The sequence below is a fragment of the Theropithecus gelada genome, chromosome 3 (assembly GCF_003255815.1).
Source record: "Theropithecus gelada isolate Dixy chromosome 3, Tgel_1.0, whole genome shotgun sequence".
Lineage (NCBI taxonomy): Eukaryota > Metazoa > Chordata > Mammalia > Primates > Cercopithecidae > Theropithecus > Theropithecus gelada.
In genome coordinates this window covers 100,267,484-100,289,985 of record NC_037670.1, presented here as the reverse complement: position 1 = coordinate 100,289,985, position 22,502 = coordinate 100,267,484, and the positions used below count along the sequence as shown (strand labels likewise).

Below are 22,502 nucleotides of genomic sequence, written 5' to 3'. Positions count from 1 at the left end.
ATCAACTCGTCATTTACATCAGGTATAACTCCCAATGCAATCCCTCCCCCCTCCCCCCTCCCCATAATAGGCCCCAGTGTGTGATGTTCCCCTTCCCAAGTCCAAGTGATCTCATTGTTCAGTTCCCACCTATGAGTGAGAACATGCGGTGTTTGGTTTCCTGTTCTTGTGATAGTTTGCTAAGAATGATGGTTTCCAGCTGCATCCATGTCCCTACAAAGGACACAAACTCATCCTTTTTTATGGCTGCATAGTATTCCATGGTGTATATGTGCCACATTTTCTTAATCCAGTCTGTCACTGATGGACATTTGGGTTGATTTCAAGTCTTTGCTATTGTGAATATTGCCACAATAAACATACATGTGCATGTGTCTTTATGGCAGCATGATTTATAATCCTTTGGGTATATACCCAGTAATGGGATGGCTGGGTCATATGATACATCTAGTTCTAGATCTTTGAGGAATCGCCATACTGGTTTCCATAATGGTTGAACTAGTTTACAATCCCACCAACAGTGTAAAAGTGTTCCTATTTCTCCACATCCTCTCCAGCACCTGTTGTTTCCTGACTTTTTAATGATCGCCATTCTAACTGGTGTGAGATGGTATCTCATTGTGGTTTTGATTTGCATTTCTCTGATGGCAAGTGATGATGAGCATTTTTTCATGTGTCTGTTGGCTGTATGAATGTCTTCTTTTGAGAAATGCTTGTTCATATCCTTTGCCCACTTTTTGATGGGGTTGTTTATTTTTTTCTTGTAAATTTGTTTGAGTTCTTTGTAGGTTCTGGATATTAGCCCTTTGTCAGATGAGTAGATTGCAAAAATTTTCTCCCATTCTGTAGGTTGCCTGTTCACTCTGATGGTAGTTTCTTTTGCTGTGCAGAAGCTCTTTAGTTTAATTAGATCCCATTTGTCAATTTTGGCTTTTGACCAGTCGGTCTTTAACCCACAGTCTGACTTTCACTCCCACAATTCCTCTGAAGCTGTTCTTGTTATGGGCATCGATGACCCCTGCTAAATCCAGTAGACACCATGACATTATGCACTTGATTCTTGTGTTACAACCCACACTGTTGACTTTTCCCAGCTTCTCCAGCCTCACTCCTCCCCTGGCTTCCTTGTTTTTCTCCCTTTCAGGCTACTCTTATTCTTCTTTGTATGGCCTGCCCACCCCTTCAAGTGCTTTTTTAAAGGATTTTAATTACTGTATCTTCTTTTATACATTTTTCCTAAGCAAACTCATCCCCACCCAGAGCTTCAGCTACTACCCATGAGTCAATCTAAACTTTCAATCTAACTCAGACCTCTTGTCTGAGCTCCAAGTCAATAAAATTTCAGATATTTCATGTCATGTGTGTCATAAGAACCTCAAACTCAACACGTCTAGAAAATGGTTTCTTCTCTAATTGTCTTTATCTTATTAATGGAGCCACCACTCACTCAGGTTTTCTTTTTTCTTTTTTTTTTTTTTTTTTTTTTTGAGACGAAGTCTGACTCTGTCGCCCAGGCTGGAGTGCAGTGGCCGGATCTCAGCTCACTGCAAGCTCCGCCTCCCGGGTTCCCGCCATTCTCCTGCCTCAGCCTCCCGAGCAGCTGGGACTGCAGGCGCCCGCCACCTCGCCCGGCTAGTTTTTTTGTATTTTTTAGTAGAGACGGGGTTTCACCGGGTTAGCCAGGATGGTCTCGATCTCCTGACCTCGTGATCCTCCCGCCTCGGCCTCCCAAAGTGCTGGGATTACAGGCGTGAGCCACCGCGCCCGGCCCACTCAGGTTTTCAAAACCAAAATCCAGGAGTGATCCTGACAACTTCTCCTAAGGGCTCCACATTCATTTAATTGCTATCCTAGCCTATTCTACCTTCTAATTATCTCTTGAATCTTTCCTGTTCTCTTCATTGCTGTTGATACTGTCTTAGTACCCCGTGCCTGACACATTCCTTCAAGTCACCAGACTTTTGCTTTTGCAGATTGATTCCTTTGCCTGGAATACTCACCTCTTCTTTGGCACTGTTCTCCAGCAGGCATCCAATATTTTCTCATCCTTTGATATTCACTTCAGATATTGCCTTCTTCATAGTTTGTTTCCTGACCTTTTCTTCTGCTTCTCCTGTCCAGTGTCCCAGTCCTTTAGGGTCAGGTCTAAACTTAACTTTCCTGTCATTATGCGGAGACTTGCTTCTCAGCCTTTTCTATATTGCTTGTGTGTTTACGTATCAGCCTTCCTCACTCACTGTGTTTCTGAAATATAAAGCCTAGAACTTACAGCCACTCAAAAAATGTTTCAACAAATGTATATCCATCCAGCATAAAGTATATGGCTCATGCAGTCACGTGTCTAGAGTGTTTTTTATTCATTTATAGCTCATTTTATTCATTTAAGCTCCTATTTCCCCAGAAGGTTTAAAAATAATTTCAATTTATTGAAATGAATTTTGAATGGCCAATAAGTAAATGAAAAAATGCTCAACATCACTAATTATCAGGAAAATGGAAAGCAAAACCACTATGAGATACCATCTCATCCCAGTTAGAATGGCTGTCATCAAAAACACACACAGAAAAAACAAATGCTCATGAGGATGCAGAGAAAAGGGAAGTCTTTTTTTTTTTTAAATAATGATTAGAATAAATGTTTTATTTACAATTTGCAATTATAATCGCTTCACTTTTTATTAAAAATGATGTCACAACATGTGAAACAGATAATACTCTTACAAGTAGAGATAAATGCATTGTTCCAAAACAGAACAAATTATTTTCTTTTATGTCCATAGGAGCAAAACCTCTTTTATATTCTTTTTTTTTTTTAAATTTATTTATTATTATTATACTTTAAGTTGTAGGGTACATGTGCATAACGTGCAGGTTTGTTACATATGTATACATGTGCCATGTTGGTGTGCTGCACCCATCAACTCGTCATTTACATCAGGTATAACTCCCAATGCAATCCCTCCCCCCTCCCCCCTCCCCATGATAGGCCCCGGTGTGTGATGTTCCCCTTCCTGAGTCCAAGTGATCTCATTGTTCAGTTCCCACCTATGAGTGAGAACATGCGGTGTTTGGTTTATACACTGTTTGTGGTAATATAAATTCCTACAGCCATTATGAAAAATATTATGGAAGTTTCTCAAAAAAATAAAAATAGAACTACCATATGATCCAGCAATCCCACTACTGGGTATTTATCTAAAGGAAGGAACATTAGTATATCAAAGGGATACGCATGCCCCTATGCTGATTGCATCACTATTCACAATAGCAAACATATGGAATCAACATAAATATCCATAAATAGATGAAGAGATAAGGAAAATGTGGTACACACACAATGCAACAATAATCAGCCATAAAATAAAGAATGAAATCCTTCCATTTGCATCAACATGGATGAACCTGTAGGATATTATGTTAAGCAAAGTAAATCAGGCACAGAAAGATAAATATGTCATGTTCTCACTCAAATGCAGGGACTTAAAAATAAGTTCATAGGTCTAGAGAGTAGAATTGTGGTTATGAGAGACTGGGAAGGGTAGGGGGATGGGAGGATAGGGAGAGGTTAATTAACAGATACAAAATTATAGCAAGATAGGAGGAATGAGTTCTGTTCTACTGTTCTATAGTGCTATGTGGTGAATACAGTTAACAATCATTCATTGTATATTTTTTCAAAGCTAGAAAAGGATTTTGAGTGTTCCCAATACAAATAAGTGATAAATGTTTGAGGTGATTGATATGCTAATTACTCTGATTTGATCATTACACACTTAATATTTGTATCAAAATATCACTCCGTAACCAATAAATATGTACAATTTTTACATGTCAGCTAAAAATAAAAGGGAATAAAGGTAAATTTTGTTAGCCATTCAAGCAGTTTGAACTTATCCTACCCATTCTCTTTTCCATCCCTCAGGAGTAGGGGACATATATGTAATATTATGGCCTGGGAGTCAGGAGTGAGGATGAGGATGAAAGTGTGAGTCTGGTTTGTAGTCATCAGTCCGCACTAATCTATAACCTTCATTGAGCTGTAGTCAATAACCTCCATTGAGCTGTAGTCATTCCATTAATTCCATTAATTCTTGAGCTTTGGGCTTTGGCCTCTGTTCCCAAGATTTGCTAGGGAATATCCATAGGCTCATTTTAGGTTTCTGATGTCATGGCCACATATTACTACAACACCCTTTCTGGTTCTGTCAGCCACCACTGCACTCTTCTCAGGAACTCTGCTTTGTTTTTCTCAGACTACCCTGGAGTTGTGGGACACTGTATCCTCATCGTACCAGTGCCCCTTGGCCCAATGGCTTGGATGCTACCCTCAGTCATTTCTGCTCTAATGCTTAGGCTCGTGGATGGGTGTAGGACAAATCAATTGGAAAGGAAGTGTGCTGGGCTCTTAAAGATTCATTGCTTTGGGTTAGATGTCCTACTTTTTTCAGTCTTTTTTACTTTTTGAACCAGACAAGGTAGTCTTACACCACCTCACATTCTTGCCTACTCTATGGTTGCTGCAAAATACACTCCAGCCCCTAAGACCAACACTGTGCTGCTTAAGATGCAAGACCAGCTTTCGAAACAGCATCCTCGCTTACTCCTGGCCAAAAAACTGTAGCAAAATCAAGTTTCTTTTAAATTAAAACTATGTTGGCTTTCAGACTTTTGTCTCTGCTATTACTTAGAAATGCTTATTTTAAAACTAAAGACTGAACCACATCTTCTCTGTTCTAGATAAATTTGTCCTTACCCCCAAAGTAATGCATACCACTAGATGTATAAGAGGAAAGCCTCGAGGCAACAAGAATGGATAATGGGAAAGATACACCAAATCTTAAATCTCTAAAATGTACCCTGAAGTAAAAGTAGGGATGAATGGCATTTATTCTGTGCCTAGTATGTGCTGAGTGAATAGAATTATAAGGATAAACAGCAGATACACTTTGACCTTCAGGTACTGTCAAATGCTGGGAGGCATAGACACATACTACAAGTAAGAGGATGACAAGGTAAAATGTGAGACATGCTGAAGGAAAGGTGTAAACACATTATAATTGGAGAATGGATGAGGGCACTGTAAAGTTAGCCGAGAGAAAGGACAAGAGAGAGAGAGACCCAAGGTCAGGCGAGTAAATTTATTAACCTGCCAGACTGCTTCACCACAGTCAGAAGAGGTAGCCCTGAGCTTACAAAGTGAGGGTTTTATATGGGGGAGAGAGACCCTGGGGTTGTTTGTCGGTTAACCTTACCACATATCATCTCATGACAAGCTTACAATATAGGAATTTACAAGAGGATGTAACTTAGGTTTCTCCATGTTTCTGGTGACCTCCCCCATGCCGCCCATAGGGCTGTAAGCAAGTCTGGTGACCTTGCTGTAGCGCCTGGATAGGGGTCCAGGAATGCAGCTGCAGAGTATTCAGTGTAAGGGTCAACTGCATTGGGTTGGGGTGGGGGAGGTCTGGGGCAGCTTGTCCCTAACATTCCAGCCTTTTAATAGGTAATAGAAGAGGGGTGCCGTTGTCATCTGGCTGCTTCTTGCTGGATAGGGGCGATGGTTGTGGGGAGAGGCTGGGTAGTAGGGACTGCCGTTCCTGGAGCTGTTGGTATTTTTGGAGTAGCATCATATCTTGTACTGTTCCATTGGTGAAGGTTCTAACACGGTCCTGTAAAAACAGGATAAGGAGATGTAAGAGACATGGGCCAAGTGCTAAATGGAAGAAGAGGGTAATGGCAGGGCCTAGGAAGGGCAGTAGCCGGGGTGCTCAGGAGTTACGAAATCACTAGGGCTAGGAATTTGAAAGGCGCTGCCTGATTTCAGAAGATTTTTTTTTTTAGATGGAGTCTTGCTCTGTCGCCCAGGCTGGAGTGCAGTGCGCGATCTCTGCTCACTGCAAGCTCCACCTCCCGGGTTCATGCTACATGCCATTCTTCTGCCTCAGCTTCCTGAATAGCTGGGACTACAGGCGCCCATCACCACGCCTGGCTAATTTTTTGTATTTTTAGTAGAGAGTTTCACCATGGGGTTTCACCGTGTTAGCCAAGATGGTCTCGATCTCCTGACCTCATGATCCGCCCACCTCGGCCTCCCAAAGATCTGGGATTACAGGCGTGAGCCACTGTGCCTGGCCAGAAGCTTTCTCACTTATTCGTCAAGCAGCATCTTGTACTAGTCCTGACTGGTTAGTATAGAAACAGCACTCTTCTATAAAGATGCACAGTCTGCCTTTCTTGGCAGTGAGGAGATCTAAACCTCAACGGTTTTGAAGTGTCACTGCTGCTTAAAGAGTCTAATTGGAATTGGAGAGCAAGTCTATTTGGGATTGGAAACCCTTTTGTGGGGTTTTGCGAGGGCCTGGTTGGCTTGTTAGTGGAGGAGATGGCGGATGAGGGAGAGTGTTGGGAGGTATTCACCTAGCTGAGAGTTAGAAGGGGGCCTGTTTTGTAAGAGGAAAGGGAGTCCGTACATTAACTCAAATGGACTGGGGAAGCAGGGTGCTTTTTGACTGGCTCTAATGCTGGCCAGTGCTATGAGCAAAAGGGAGGTCCATGGTTTTTGGACTTCAAGAGTGAGTTTGAGTAACTGAGCTGTAAGGATCCCATTTGCCCTTTTGACTTTTCCGGATGACTGGGGCCAGTATGGGATATGGAGACACCACTGGACGCCAAGGGACTGAGAAAACTGTTGAGTGATTTGGGAGATTAAGCTAGGGGACACTGTGTGATTGTATGGAGCAAGGGAGACCAAATCTAGGGATGATTTCTATTACAAGAATTTGGGAGACTTCTGTGACCTTTTCTGAAGAGGTAGGAAATGCTTCTACCCACCAAGAGAAGGTGTCTATAAGAGTAAGACTAAATTTTGTCCTCTTGACGGGATGCACGTGGGTGAAGTCTATTTGCCAGTCCTCCCCTGGGAGTGTTCCTCTGAGCTGATGTGTAGGGATGGAGGAAGAGTGGAGGACCTTGGGAGGAAGTAACAGAGCATATACAACAGCTTGAGGTTATGTTTCTTAGTGAGGTGAATCGATGGGGGAAGGAGAAATAGGGCAAAGGAGTAGGTATGGGGGTGCACATTGATATGGAAGAATTGGTGAGGAGATGTCAGAATTTCTTTGGTTTGCTCTTGGGGGAGGACGAGCTTTTGATTTTTGACTATCCAGTCCCCTTGAAAGGAGGCTCCTTGCTGTAGCAGCGAAGCTTTCTTGGTGGGAGAGTTGTTGGGTTGGGTTGCTGGGGTAACGAGGAGGAGAGGGGCAAAGGCAGAAGATAGGGAGCCTTCTTTAGCTGCCTCATCAGCCTTTCTGGTCCCTCTTGAGATTTCATCCAATCCTGTTTGATATCCTCAACAGTGTATAACTCCTGCTTTAGCTGGGAGGTGTGCGGCCTAAAGAGTTGGTAAATAAGGGGGCCATTAGTGATAGGGGTTCCTTTGGCAGTAAGGAATCCTCTCTCTTGCCAGATAACAGCATGGGAACGAGGAATGTGATAGGTATATTTGGAGTCTGTATAAATGTTGACTCGTTTGCCTCTGGAAAGGGTTAGGACCCTGGTGAGAGCTATGAGTTCTGCTTTTTGCGAGGAGGATCCTGAGGGTAGGGGCTTGGCTTCAATTACTTGGTCAAGGGAAGCAACTGCATGTCCAGCAATTTGTGGGGAGCCAGTGGGCCCGGAAGAGGAGCCATCTATGAACAGTTAGTCATCAAGGTTAGTGAGAGACTCGGAGGAAATGCTTGGGAAATGTGGCTGTACGTGGTCCAGGATATCGGTGCAAGAATGAGTAGGAGGGGAAGAGGATATGGGGACTAAGGATGCTGGGTTGAGGGGAGCACTTCTGGCAAGACTGAATTTGGGATTTTTAATAAAAAGGGCATGGAGTAATTGAATCCTGGAAGGAGGAAGGGAGCTTAATGCTTGGGAGGAGAGGAGATCTTGTAGATTATGAGAACTGCAGACGGTGGTATTCTGGCTGAAAGTTAGTTTCCTGCTTTCTAGAGCTAAGCTGGCCACTGCTTCTAGTGCTTTAAGGCAGGTTGGCCACCCTTTCACTGTGTTATCTAGTTGTTTAGAGAGGTAAGCTACAGGGGCAAAGGAAGGAGGATTTCCTTTCTGTTGTCCTAAGACACCGAGGGCTATTCCTCAGCTTTCAGCAATTATGGAGAGTGAAAGGTTGGGAGATATCAAGTAAGGATGGAGCTGACGCAGTGACAAGAGCAGTTTGGAGTTTGTGGAAGCTGGGGAGTATGTTATGTGAGGGGTTTAGGGGTTCACTGAGAGAGCCTTTGGCCGCTTCATAGAGGGGATGAGCTAGGAGGGCAAAGTTGGAAATCCATATTCTAAAGAAGCCTGCTAGCCCTAGGAAGGAAGGGATTTCACTTTTGTAGGAGGGTGGGGGTAGACATTCTTTTAATGCTGCCCCTGCTGTAGTCATAGCCTGGGCCCCAGGGGAAAGTTGAATTCCTAAGTAGGTCACCATGGAGGTGGAGACTTGGGCCTTGGAGGGGGAGACCCTATACCCTTTGATAGCAGGAAAGTTTAAGAGAGTAGCGGCCGTGTGAGTTTGAGAATCTTTTAGAGAGGGGCTGCAAAGAAGAAGGTCATCCATGTATTAAAGACGACGACTGGGAGACAGGTTTAAGGAAGTGAGGTCTCTGGCTAGAGCTTGTCCGGAGAAGTAAGGGCTATCCCTGAAGCCCTGAGGGAGGACAGTCCATGTGAGTTGTAGTGACTGGAGGGTGTTAGGGTCAGTCCAGGTGAAAGCAAATAGGTTTTGGGAATCAGGGTGTAGGGAAATGATAAAGAAGGCATCCTTCAGGTCAGTTTTGGTGTAGTGGGTGGTGTTGGCGGCGATGAGAGAGAGAAGTGTATAGGGGTTAGGGACTATGGGATAATAGGGAGGACAGCCTGAATGATGGCTCGGAGGTCGTGAACAAGTCGGTATGAGCCATCAGACTTTTTAACAGGGAGGAAGGCGTGTTATATGGAGAGTGTGTTGGTGCAAGAAGACTGCGTGAGCAGAGCTTGTTTATGATGGGCTGTAGGCCCTTTTGGTGGGTTAGAGAGATGGGATACTGAGGAACGTTGGGAAATTTGGAGGGGTCTTTTAACTGGATTTTGATAGGGTCATGGTGAGCCGCTATGGAAGGGTTAATGAGAGAGGCAGGAAGTGGGTACTGGGGAGAGGGGTCAGGGGCCGGACTAGCGGAGAGGAGCAGGAGGGGCCTCTGGTTGAGGGGGGCAAGAAAAGGTGATAGTAGCTTTGACTTTGGCTGAAAGGTCTCAGTCTAGAATGGGGGTGGGGCAACGAAGCATGACAAGGAAAGAGTATGAGAAAACAGCATCAAACAGGAAACAAGTAAGAGGTGTGGTGGCAAGTGGACGTGAGATGAGTCTGTCAACACCCACAACTGAGACTTGAGAGGGATGAGTGGGTCCTGAGAACTCAGGCAAAGCTGAGTAGGTGGTCCCACTATCAATGAAAAAAGAGATCGGCTTATCTGCTACTAGTAGAGTTACCCTGGGCTCCGATGCAGTGATGGCAGTGGGAGCTGGGGGCCAGGGGCCAGGGGCCCTGGGCCTCATCAGTCTTCAGCGGCTAGGCCAAGGAGCTGTGGGAGTGCAAGCAATTCTTCACTTTTTGTCTTGTTGAAGGATTGGTGGCTCTGAGAAGCAGGCTTGTCTATCCATCTGTTGAGAGGACAGTCAGACTTCCAGTGGCCTGTCTGCTGGCAGACTGGGCAAGGGCTCTTCAGCACTCATTGGATGGGACATCCCCGCATCCAGTGGCCTTCTTTGCCGCACTTAAAACAAGGTCCAGGAGGGTTGCTGCTATCGGGTCTTTTGTGCCCTTGGGTACTATGGCTAGGCTGACGGATAGCCACTGCTAGAAGCTGGTATTTAGCATGATCTCTTTGGGCTTTATCTAATTTATTTTGCTCATCCTGTTATTAAAGACTTTGAAAGCCAGGTTAAGGAGGTCTTGTTGTGGGGTTTGAGGACCATCTTCAGCCTTTTTAAGTTTGTGGCAGATGTCGGAGGCAGATTGGAAAATAAAATGAGCTTTAAGAACAACAGTTCCTTCTCAGGAGGCGGGTTCCATGTGGGTATATTTTTGGAGAGCCTCTGTAAGGCGGAAAAAGGATTGGGCAGGATTTTCATCTGCCTTTTGGGAAATTACTTTAAGTTTTTCAAAATTTACAGCCCATGGGCAGCTTTGTTAAGGCCTGCAATGAGGCAAGTAATCATATGGCTACAGTACGCTCCGCCAGAGTCTGTGAGAAGTCTGCTCTTCCCGGGGAACAGCAGCAGCTCCTATGGGCTTAGTAGGATCCTGCCGATGAAGATCATCGGCATATGCCTGTGCTGCGAACCACACTCTTTCCTTCTCTTCTGGAAGGAGGGTAGAAGAAAGGATAAAGTAGAGAGCATGCCAAGTGAGTTCATAAGATTGAGTAAGATATTTAAACTCTTTGATATAAGTATCGGGATCGGAGAAGGACCCAAGACGTTCTTCAATCTGTATGAGATTGTAGAAGGAGAAAGGGACGTGGACATGGACGATCCCCTCGGCTCCTGCTACTTCCCGGAGAGGAAGCAAGGGAGCTGGTTGCTGAGCACGTTGGGCCTGAGAGCGGGTGAGGGGCGGAGGCAGAGAGGACTCAGAGTCAGAAGCGGGCTGGTTGGAGAGAGCAGGGGAGAGGGGTAGAGCCAGAGCGGGGACATGCAGTGGAGGATCATGATGCTGTCGGGGAGGGAGAAAATCCATGGGGTTAAAGGAAGAAGAGTCATTGGCTGGGGCTGTGGGTGGGGTGGCAGGAGATCAATCAGGATTTGAGCTGGCGAGTAGGATTTGGAAAGTAGAGCAGGACTGGCAGAGAGAAGGGTGGTTACGGAGAATGAAGAAAGCCTGAACATAAGGAATCTCAGACCATTTATCATTGGGACGGCAAAAGTTGTCTAAGTCTTTAAGTATATTGAAATTGAAAGCGCCGTTTTTGGGCCATTGGGATCCATTGTCCAATTGGTATTGAGGCCATGCGGTAGTGCAGTAAAAGATAAGCCTCTTAGAACGGATCTCTGAATGGAGGCCGAGAGCCTTGCGATTGCAGAGGAGACACCCAAGGGGGGTGGTCTTGGGAGGGGTAGACAGAGAGACTCCCATAGTGAATGAAGGAGGTGGGGGTAGAGGAAGAAGAGACCACCGATGACAAGGACGAGAGAGGGCGGCCCCTGTCTCATGGGCCTTGTCCGGAATAGAGGAGGTAGCGACCGAGTCAGGTGTCCCTGAAATGGAGGAACCAGAGGTCTGGAGGCCAGAGGAAGCCCTTGGCCCAACGCTGGGTCTTTTGGGAGTGAAGAGGCGGTCAAGGCTTCCGGGTAATAGGCAAAAGTCTCTCTTACTCACCCCAAGCAGAGGATCTGATGGTGGATGAGGTCACCAACAGTGGGGGAGTCTGAGAGATCCTTCGGGTCTTCAGCGGTTCAGGAAGGGGAGATTGGCTGGGTAAGGGATGATAGAGAGGTCGAGAGAGAGAGGGAGTCCTCTAAGGCCTCCCGGCCAGAGCCTATTCCCTCCCTGGGTTTTGGCACCAAAACGTAAGATTAGCCAAGAGAAAGGATGAGAGAGAGACCCAGGGTCAGGCAAGTAAGCTTATTATCCTGCCGAGCTGCTCCACCAGTCAGAGGAAGCAGCACTGAGCTTACAGAATGAGGGATTTATATGGGGGAGAGAGACCTTGGGGTTGTTTGTCAGTTAACATTACCACATATCTCGTGACCAGGTTACAATATAGGAATGTACAAGAGGATGTAACTTAGGTTTCTCCATGTTTCTCGTGACCTCCCCCATGCCGCCTGGAGGGCTGTAAGCAAGTCTGGTGACCTTGCTATAGCGCCTAGATAAGGGTCCAGGAATGCAGCTGCAGAGTATTCCCGGTAAGGGTCAACTGCATTGGGGTGGAGGTGGGGGTCTGGGGCAGCTTGTCCCTAACATTCCAGGCTTTTAATAGGTAATAGAAGAGGGGCACCATTGTCATCTGGCTGCTTCTTGCTGGATAGGGATGATGGTTGAGGGAAGAGGAGCAGGCACTATGAAAGACAACTCTTAAGATATTACAATTTGTGCTTTAATACTCAGCCATGGTTTCACATTAGAATCATTTGGAAAAGTTTTTTTAAATGCTGGTAACTGACTTGACTCCTGAAGATTCTGAGTTTAAAGTTTTGGAATTTGGTGTTGGGACTTCTTAAGATTCCTTCCCTCCGGGATACCATAATATAATGTACATTGAATGTTGAAAATCACTTCAAGAAAATGTCTAAAGGTGCTGGACAATTCAGGGTCGTATTGTTACCAGTGGAAGGTATCCGAATTACCAGTGGCAAACCCATATGGGTCTGTAGCAACCTCAATTTTTACCTCCTCAGAAGAAAGAATTCGACTGAGGGACATAAGGCAGAGAAAGAGACCAAGACAAGTTTCAGAGCAGGAGTGGAAGTTTATTTTTAAAGGCCTTAGAACAGGAAGGAAAGGAAAGGAACATATGCTTGGAAGAGACCCAAGCAGGCACCAAGGTCAAGTGTGGTGTTTCCTTTGATCCTAGGACTTTATAGATTCCTTTCCCATGATTCTTCCCTTAGGGTGGGCTGCCCGCATGTACAGTGCCCTCCTTACCCTTGGGAGGTGGGCACATGCAGTGTGTCTAGGAAGTCATACACATGCCCACCTGAGGCTTTTTTCCTTTTTCCAGTGGTGTGTCCCCAGAAGGTCATACTCCACCATGTTGTCTCTTCATGCATATCACCAAGAAGTTGCTTCTTCCTGACGTCTGTGTTCAATTAAGTGCAATAGGTGTGGACCATCAGGAAATGGCCTCCCTGACGTCTGTGTTCACTTTAGTGCAACAGGTGTGGACCATCAGGAAATGCCCTCTTTCTGGTGCCAGCTGCCAATTTATCACTTTTAGAGAGGCAATGTGATCATTGCTGAACCATCAACTGACATTCCTAGTGGTTCGGGGAGGGCCCTCTCCTGCTCCACTCATGCCTGCGTAACTACCTGTAACAATACGCATGAAGAAGTAGTAATTCTTGATGATTGAGCAGTTGAGTCACCAACTTAGGTGGCTGGCAGAAATGCTTTTTGTTAAAGTATGACTATAAGCATTTTTTTTTTTTTTTGGTTTGGCAAACACTTTGACTAGTAAGAGAATATAATTTCACCTGTGCTCACTGGTGCTATGCAAAGATCCCTCCCAAAACTGTTCATCTGGTCCTGGTGAGTGGCATCACTAACAGCAATCAAGCTAGAATTGTCCAAGTCATTTTCCTTTTCCCTGTCCCTCTACTGCACAGCCAAATGGCATTATTGATCAATCCTATAGGCTTAGACGTTCTAAATATTTATTTCTCCTCCCTCTGTCACCACTGATCTGCCCTAATTCAAATGTAGTTGCTTCCTTTCTGGTCACCAAGCCTTCAGTGGCCCTGCACACCACTCCATTCATCTTGCGTCCTTCATTCAGAGGTAGTTTGAAAAACACACACAATATCTTTCAATACATATGTCACTGAAGGATATTGAGTTGTGTGGGCTTTGAGGAAACAGCAAAATAGACATAAAGAAACATTTGTTTATTCAAACAAGTTAAGTCATATTTTAAACTTTTAAAATAAAAAAGGTTCCTGGAGTTATCTCACAAATCATCATTTTTAAACTATACTTAGAGAACCTCTGGGCTAAAGATACATCTTAATGAATTTCTATATTTGGGTAACTAGATCTAAGGGAAAGCTAAACACAGGAAAGACTAAGCCAATAGATGCCAGGAAGAGGAAGTCTGGCCTCATGTTCTCCTTTAATGAAATTTTAGATGTATTTAGAATAATAACTTAGAAAAGGACGAAAGAGTAGCAAGCTTATTATACTGAATTCTTTGCTCAGGTTGAGTCAACATCACATAGGCTGTTTGGGTTGCTCCTTTAAACACAGCCTCTGAAATCTTGCTTTTTCTCAAGGGCACCATTGAGCATTGTTTTATTTTTGCCCTTATTTTCTGTCCTCAAATGATGTCTGGCTGCACTTATTAACTCACCACATAGTTTAAAGAAATTTTAGAAACCTCTGGTTTTCGAGACCAATAATTGGACTCCCCTCCCCAAGTGTGGTTGTTTCTATAAATATCACTTACTTGCTCTTATTTCTTGTAACTAGTGGACCAGACTAACTGCCAGTAACAGATTGTACTTATAGTCTTATTTCTTCCTTTTCCAATTGGGCAGAATAATTTTATTTTTCTTTAATAGTTTGTATATTAAGAGTTAATTATAGTTTCACAAACTTCTGCTAGAGGATGTTCGTATACAACATGTCCATCAGCTTTCTGCCAGAATTTAAGTGGATTTCATTCCAAATTATTTACAAATGGATAATTTCATATTTACAGGGCTTTTTTTTAACATTACTTCCCTAAAGAAATATAATATTTAGTGTTGAGTTGTTAAATGCCTTGGGATCTTAAATGGTGAAATAGTTGCCCCTGAAACTGTTTGCTTTACAATTTTCAGTGTCTAGCATACTTAAATCAAGTCAATGAATGGTTTTTAAATTAAATTCTGTTAAAGCATTATACATAAAATAACTTAGATTATAGTGAAAACTTTTTGTTGTAGTAATAGGTATTTACCTATCACATTTATTCAGACTTTTTTTAAGCTTATGAAGGAATTTATTTTTTAAGCCTACTCCCTGGAGGAAACAGAGTAAGTTGAATTATAGAAGAGAGTTTTTTTCAAGCATGGTGCCAACTGAATACAAAGTTTCCTTGTGCCAGAGTGGTGAAGTAGCCATAACTAACTACCTCTGAACAGAGTAAGTGTTGGGCAGTACGATTTATAAATAAAACTACACACACTTCTTTCAGCACAGTAGAGCTCTGTTAAAATGAGATATCCTAAACACATTATCCACACATGGTAGAATATACATTTTCATATTTGATGAAATACTAAAATTGTGTTTTTAAAGCAAGTTTTAATGTGCTGCTGCCACCACCGAATGAACATTTAATTAGATTAAATAAAAACGGTGTTATCAGGCTGGCACAGTGGCTCACGCCTGTAATCCCAGCCCTTTGGAGGCCAAGGCAGGTGGATCACTTGAGCCCAGGACATCGAGACCAGCCTGGGCAACATGGTAAAACCCCATCTCTACCAAAAAAAAGAAAAAAAAAAAAAAAGTTCGCAGCTGTAGTCCCAACTACTCAGAAGGCTGAGGCAGGAGGATTGCTTGAACCTGGAGGCAGAAACTGCAGTGAGCTGAGACTGCACCACTGCACTCCAGCCTAGGTGACAGAGCCAGACTCTGTCTCAAATAAAAAGCAAGAGAGAGAGATAGAAAGAAAAAAAAAACAGTGTTTTAATTAATAATGACTTGTTAGGCAATCTGACTTTTAGCCATTTACAATTAAAGTTATTATTTTATTAAATTTTTTACCTCAACCATTGAAAATAAGTCTACTAAGTAGGAAAATATGTCACTTGTATGTAAATGGTGGCATAAAATAAGGTGAAAATAAAAAAGAGAACTCAAGTCATTCATTTTCATGCTGAATAAGAAGTTTTCTGTAACCACTTTGCTTAGTAATTTAGTCACCTTTGAGGTAAAAAGAAAACTTCACTTTTAAAGTTTTACTATTTTTGTGAGTATTTTGTAGATATGGTTTTACTATTTTAAAGTAAAGTAACTTAGAGAAACTGTGGTCTCTAAGCAATGGTAAGAAATATTTCTATAACTAAATTTACCTCTGAATTGATATGCACATAAAACTCCCAACTCACAGTAATATCATAGAAAATATTCTGGGATCCATAAAATATTGTAGAATCCTATGTTAAATGTTAAATAATAATTATGTTTGTAAAATTATTAAGTTTACATTCACTTTAAAACACATTTTACCAAGCTCCCATAATGTTTTACAGATGCTAATAAAATTTACTATGATTTTATATAATCTCATTGAAGTAGATGAGAGGTCACTTATACAACTAAGGTAATAAAAATATAAACATCTGTTAAATGATTATACAAATACAAAGTAAGTTAGTTGTGAAACCTTGCTAATAAATCTGAAAAATTCTAGAGAGCTAAATTCTGATCTACTTCTTATCTTTCACTTTAATGTAAAATATAATTATTAGAAGTCTGTATTCTCAGACTTGCAGAGAAAATAATTGCTCGCAAAATATCATGGAATAAGATTGGAAGACGAATCTGAGCAAAACACTAGTTTGTATTTCATGGTGTGTGTGTGTGTATACGTGTGTGTGTGTGTGTGTGTGTATATATATATATCTCATATTTTCTTTATCCACTCATTGATTGATGGGCATTTGAGCTGGTCCCATATTCTTGCAATTGTAAATTGTGCTGCTATAAACATGTGTGTGCAAGTATCTTTTTAATATAATGACTTCTTTTATTCTGGGTAGATACCTATTAGTGGAATTGCTGGGTCAAACAGTAGATCTACTTTTAGTTTGTTAAGGAATCTCCACGCTGTTTTCCATAGTGGTCGTTACTACTTTACATTCCCACCAACAGTATAAAAGTGTTCCCTTTTCACCACACCCACACCAACATCTATTATTTTTTATTTTTTCATTATGACCATTCTTGCAGGAGTGAGGTGGTATTGTATTGTGGTTTTGATTTGCATTTCTCTGATAATTAGTGAAGTTGAGCATTTTTTCATGTTTGTTGCCATTTGTGTATCTTCTTTTAAGAACTGTCTATTCATGTCCTCAGCCCACTTTTTGATGGGATTGTTTCTTGCTGATGTGTTTGAGTTCTTTGTAGTTCTTGATATTAGTCCTTTGTCAAATGCATAGTTTGTTAATATTTTCTCCCATTCTGTGGGTTGTATGTTGACTCTTGATTCTTTCTTTTGCTGTGAAGAAGCTTTTTAGTGTAATTAAGTACCACCTATTTACCTTTGTTTTTGTTGCATTTGCTTTGGGTTCATGAAGCCTTTGCCTAAGCCAATGTCTAGAAAGGTTTTTCCAATGTTATTTTCTAGAATCTTTATGGTTTCAGGTCTTAGATTTATGTCTACTCATCCATAAAGAGGAATGAAATAATGGCATTCACAGCACCCTGGATAGAATTGGAGACTATTATTCTAAGTGAAGTAACTCAGGAATGGAAAACCAAACATATGTTCTTGCTGATACGTGGGAGCTAAGATATAAGGATGCAAAGGCATAAGAATAATACATTGGACACTGGGGACTCAGGGGAAAGGATGAGGGATGGTAAGGGATAAAAGACTGCACATTGGGTACACTGTACACTGCTCGGGTGATGGGAGCACCAAAATCTCAGAAATCACCACTAAAGAACTTATTCATCTAACTAAATACCACCTGTTCCCAAAAAATCTATTGAAATTAAAAATTTAAAACAAAAACAAAGATACATGTAGGAAAAAATATTCTGATTTATAGGGTCAATGTTTCTCTGTCATGAGTCAAGTATAAGTAAAATGTTTTCAAAACAAAAACACTAGTTTGTGCTCAGCAGAAAAGTCTGCTGAGTTGCATTGGATAATTAGATGTTACAGATTCCCTATCGTACACAACAAGTGTGGTGTGCTCAGAGTACATCATACCTGGTGTGCACTGGTTGAATACTAGAATCACCTGGGGAGCTTTTAATAAACACAGCTGCCCAGAACACACCTGAGATTTCCTAAAGATAGAACTCACATCTTTGCATTTTTAAAAATTACCTTGCTACTCCATTATCTGATTTTAATGGTCAGTGGCTAAGAGCTGACTGATCAGTGGGAGTCCTTTATTTTCACTCTTTCTAACTGCTAACTTCGTCATGGTATTCAAATGACCTCCACATGTGAGCCTCATATTCCAATGCCCAAATGTAGAAAAGAGGTTAAAAAGAAACAGTAGAAGTGCACTATTCTTTTAGAAATAATTTAAAGTTTTACTATTTTTGTGAGTATTTCCTAGATATGGTTTTACTATACTTTGACCTTTGACCGTGCCCTTTGACCATACAAAATAACTGCATTCAATTCTTGAGAGAAAAAGATTGCTAGACATAGTCCTTTTGATTTTATTTCTTATAAAGTTTTGCATTCCTAAAATGCGTGTTTTATTCTTAAGGAAGACTGTGGACTAGGTAATCAGGAATGTTAAGCAGCGGTCATAGAGACTGTTGCAAGCCTACTTTGTTCAGAATGGTGCTTCCAGTATCTACAAGAGAGGCTGCCCCATTTTAGTCACTCAGTAAACCATTTTTTGAGTGAAGAAATGACTGGGCTGGAAATGTAATCAGAGAAAAGAGTCCATTTCTCTGAATGTTTTCTTGTGCTATTTCTAATTTATTTACTCTTTTGAAAAATTACAAACACACTATCAAATACCCAGAAAGTGGCAGCCTAGCTCCATTTCCCTCACACTTAACCACAACTCTACATGGCTGACTAGATGAAATGTGTGTGGGAATGTTGTGAAAACTAAGCACAGCGCAAATGTATTAGCCAATTTTTCTACCTGTCCACCTCTCCTTGCTAGTTTTTTCTTATTTATCTGGGTGTCCCCAGCATAATAAGCACCTAGAAATGTATGTGACATAAAAACAAACAAAAAAATCACTGACTTAGATACAGTAAACATTGAAGGCTTTCTTTCTGCATATGCATGCCCTCTGAATCTCTTAAAACTGTTTATCTTTTTTTTGCGCAAACACAGAGACAGAGCTTGTGTTTTTGTTTCTACTTTAATGTAATTATATTATTCTATGTCTTTATTGTATTCTTGATGATATACCTTCACTAATTTTCTACATCAGTATTTAAACATTTTCCTTAATTTTTAACTACTGAAGAGGAGTAGACAGCATTCATGCAATGACATTTATTTAGCCATCCTCTTATTGATGGCCATTTGTTTTGTTTCTTATCGGGGGAAGTCGGTAGAGCATGAGACTCTTAATCTCAGGGTGCTGGGTTTTAGCCCCACGTTGGGCACCAGATATCATGGGAACCCGCCACCAATATTTCAAAGTAGGTTATTTCTATTTTTCATAAGTGTCGGCCTGCTGAGAAATAAAGAGAAAGAGTACAAAGAGAGGAATTTTACAGCTGGGCCTCCGAGGGTGACATCACATATCAGTAGGACCATGATGCCCACCTGAGCCTTAAAGCCAGCAAGTTTTATTAAGGATTTCAAAAGGGGAGGGTGTGCAAGAACAGAGAGTAGGTCACAAAGCTCACATGCTTCAAAGGACAGAAAGGAAACAAAGATCACATGCTTCTGAGGAAACAGGACAAAAGGCAAAACAGAACTACTAATAAGGGTCTGTGTTCAGCTGTGCACGTTTTGTCTTGATAAACATCTTAAACAACAGAAAACAGTGTTCGAGAGCAGAGAACCAGTCTGACCAAAAATTTGCCAGGCTGGAATTTCCCAATCCTAGTAAGCCTGAGGATAGTTCAGGAGACCAGGGCATACTTCAGTCCCTATCTCAACCACATAAGATAGACACTCCCAGAGTGGCCATTTATAGACCTCCCCCCAGGAGGAACCCTTTCCTAGGGTCTTAATATTTATATTCCTTGCTAGGAAAAGAATTTAACGATATCTCTCCTACTTGCAGGTCTGTTTATAGGCTCTCTGCAAGAAGGAAAATATTGCTCTTTTTGCCTGACCCTGCAGGCAGTCAGTCCTTATGGTTGTCTTCCATTGTTCCCTAAAAATTGCTGTTATTCTGTTCTTTTTCAAGCTGCACTGATTTTATATTGTTCAAACACACATGTTTTACAATCAATTTGTACAGTTAACACAATTATAGTGGTCCAGAGGTGACGTACATCTTCAGCTTACGAAGATAACAGGATTAAGAGATTAAAGTAAGACAGACATAAGAAATTATAAGAGTATTATTTGGGAAGTGATAAATGTCCATGAAATCTTCACATTTATGTTTCTCTGCTGTGGCTCCAGTCGGTCCCTCTGTTCGGGGTCCCTGACTTCCTGCAATAGTTTCTTTTGCTTTTATATCTCATGTTTGAATATTTCTGTATTATAGATTCCTATAAATTGAATTTCTTGACATTAAAAGCACATTTATTTATTTACTTATTTATCTGAGACAGAGTCTCGCTCTGTCCCCCAGGTTAGAGTGCAGTGGCGTGATCTCATGAATGGTTCAAGCCATTCTTCTGCCTCAGCCTCCCAAGTACCTGGGACTACAGGAACCTGCCACCACACCTGGCTAATTTTTTGTATTTTTAGGAGAGACAGGGTTTCACCATGTTAGCCAGGATGGTCTCGATCTCCTGACCTCGTGATCTGCCCACCTTGGCCTCCCAAAGTGCTGGGATTACAGGCATGAGCCACTGCACCCGGCCTTAATTTTTTTTATAATGATGCCAAACTACCCTTTAAAAACCTGTGTCAGTTTATACCACCCAAATAGTGGATGATAATGCCCATTCCCACAGCCCCTCCAGTTCTGGTTGTTATTCAACTTCTCTTTCTTTCTTTTGGTAAACAATGTTAATGGAGGAGATAATTTTTTGTTATTATTTTCCATTTGTATCTGTATACCTTCTGGACACTATACTAAAATCTACAATCTAAAATATATAGTAGTTTAATCTAAATGGTAGCTAATATAATTGCTACAATATATCACCCAGTTATTCTGTTTCTACTTTTTCATGTTTTGATGTTAAAGTTTAATTTTAACAGTTAAGTATCAAATTTTCCCTATGTATCACAATTTATATGACTATTATCCTATTCTTGAACAATTAATGCCTTTCCACGGCCTCACCAATATAGTCACATAGCAATGAGCACCCTTATATGTGTGTTTTTTTTCTCCTTTTATGAATTATTTATTAAAGTAAGTGCTAGATAGTGATATTACTGGGACAGTATCAATCTTTTTATTGCTCTTGATAAGAATTGTTAAATTGCTTTACATATATTAATTATCTTGATTTAGCCATTCCACAATGTATACATATATCAAAACATCATGTTATACACAATAAATATATACAATATGTATTTGTCAATTTAAAAACATGAATAGTTTTACAAAAGTGTTATATTAATTTTATGATCATCAAGAGTATCTTAACAGATTCTTGACTTCTTTTCTGAAGTGTGATATATTTATTATTTCAAATTTTATCCATATGTTTACTTTTATAAATTGTAATTTATAGATTATATACACAGAGAAAGGTGATATATATATTATATTTTCCATGCTTAAAAACTGCTTACTTTGTAATGCTAACTGAAAGCAGCAGAATGCAGAGTGAAGTATAACAATTATGTATACACCTTAACAACAGGTCATTTAATTTTCCTTTTTCTTTCCTAATTAATCAAAGTATTACACTGAGGCTAAATGTCTTCCTCATATTCTTAGGGTCAACAGATCTCTCTCTTTCTTTTAGAAAATTTATCAGTGGTGTGGTTCCTCATGCAACAAATATGAACGTCTGAAGGCAAACCAGGTAGCTACTGGCATTCGTTACAATGAAAGGAAAGGAAGGTCTGAACTAATTGTCGTGGAAGAAGGAAGTGAACCCTCAGAACTTATAAAGGTATGGTGATTCCTGTTGTTTGTTAAAGGGTTATCTCTCCAACTCTGTGTGTGTGTGTGTGTGTGTGTGTGTATAAGGCGGCAGGGTGATGAAGAAGGGGAAAGAGATTCAACACAGTTTTCAATAGTGAGCCTAGCTACAATTAGCAAGAGGAAACAACAGGGTTATCTAAGTGATAGAGCTGGGAAAACAGAAAGTCACGACTTTCTCTCACTGTTGGTGTCACTATCAAAGGAAACTCTGGCCCTATCTTCTATAGTATATGAGGAGAAACAAATGAGTGGCACTTCTGAAATTGACTATAAGAATGTATTTTGGAAGGAAGACAATATTAATAGTTCTTTCATCTATTCATCTGGGCTTCTCAGGGTTTTACTGTTTGTTTGTTCGTTCGTTTGTTTGATTTTGAGATGGAGTCTCACTCTGTTGCCCAGGCTGTAGTGCAGTGATGCAATCTCTTCTCACTGCAAGCTCCGCCTCCTGGGTTCACACCATTCTCCTGCCTCAGTTTCCCAAGTAGCTGGGACTACAGGTGCCCACCACCACACCCAGCTAATTATTTCTATTTTTGGCAGACAGGGCTTCACAGTGTTAGCCAGGATGGTCTCGAACTCCTGACCTCATGATCTGCTTACCTCAGCCTCCCAAAGTGCTGGGATTACAGGCATGAGCCACTGCGCCTAGCCTTCTCAGGGCTTTTTCAAACACGGCGGTTTTCTTCAATTTTAAAATTAATAGTTGCAGGTTGAGTATCCCTTTTCCAAAGTGTATGGGACCAGAAGTGTTTCAGGGTTTGAATTTCCAGCAGTTTGGAAATATTTGTATATACAAAATGTTACATCTTGGGGAGGG

General features: G+C 41.4%; 1 protein-coding gene across 3 annotated transcripts in view; it reads left to right on the top strand.

Moving 5' to 3' along the window:
- Nucleotides 1-22,502, top strand: part of SCIN (scinderin) — an 87,605-nt gene that overhangs the window by 16,283 nt on the left and 48,820 nt on the right. For 2 of the 3 annotated variants that reach the window (XR_003118554.1, XM_025379318.1), the window contains exon 4: nucleotides 21,501-21,650. Coding sequence is in view for 1 of the 3 variants with exons in the window: in XM_025379318.1 (XP_025235103.1) it covers nucleotides 21,501-21,650 (150 nt within the window). In the remaining 2 variants the exon portion in view is untranslated. Of the gene's footprint in view, nucleotides 1-6,134; nucleotides 6,186-21,500; nucleotides 21,651-22,502 lie in introns of those variants that run through there. The other variant, XM_025379319.1, reaches the window with a different exon arrangement.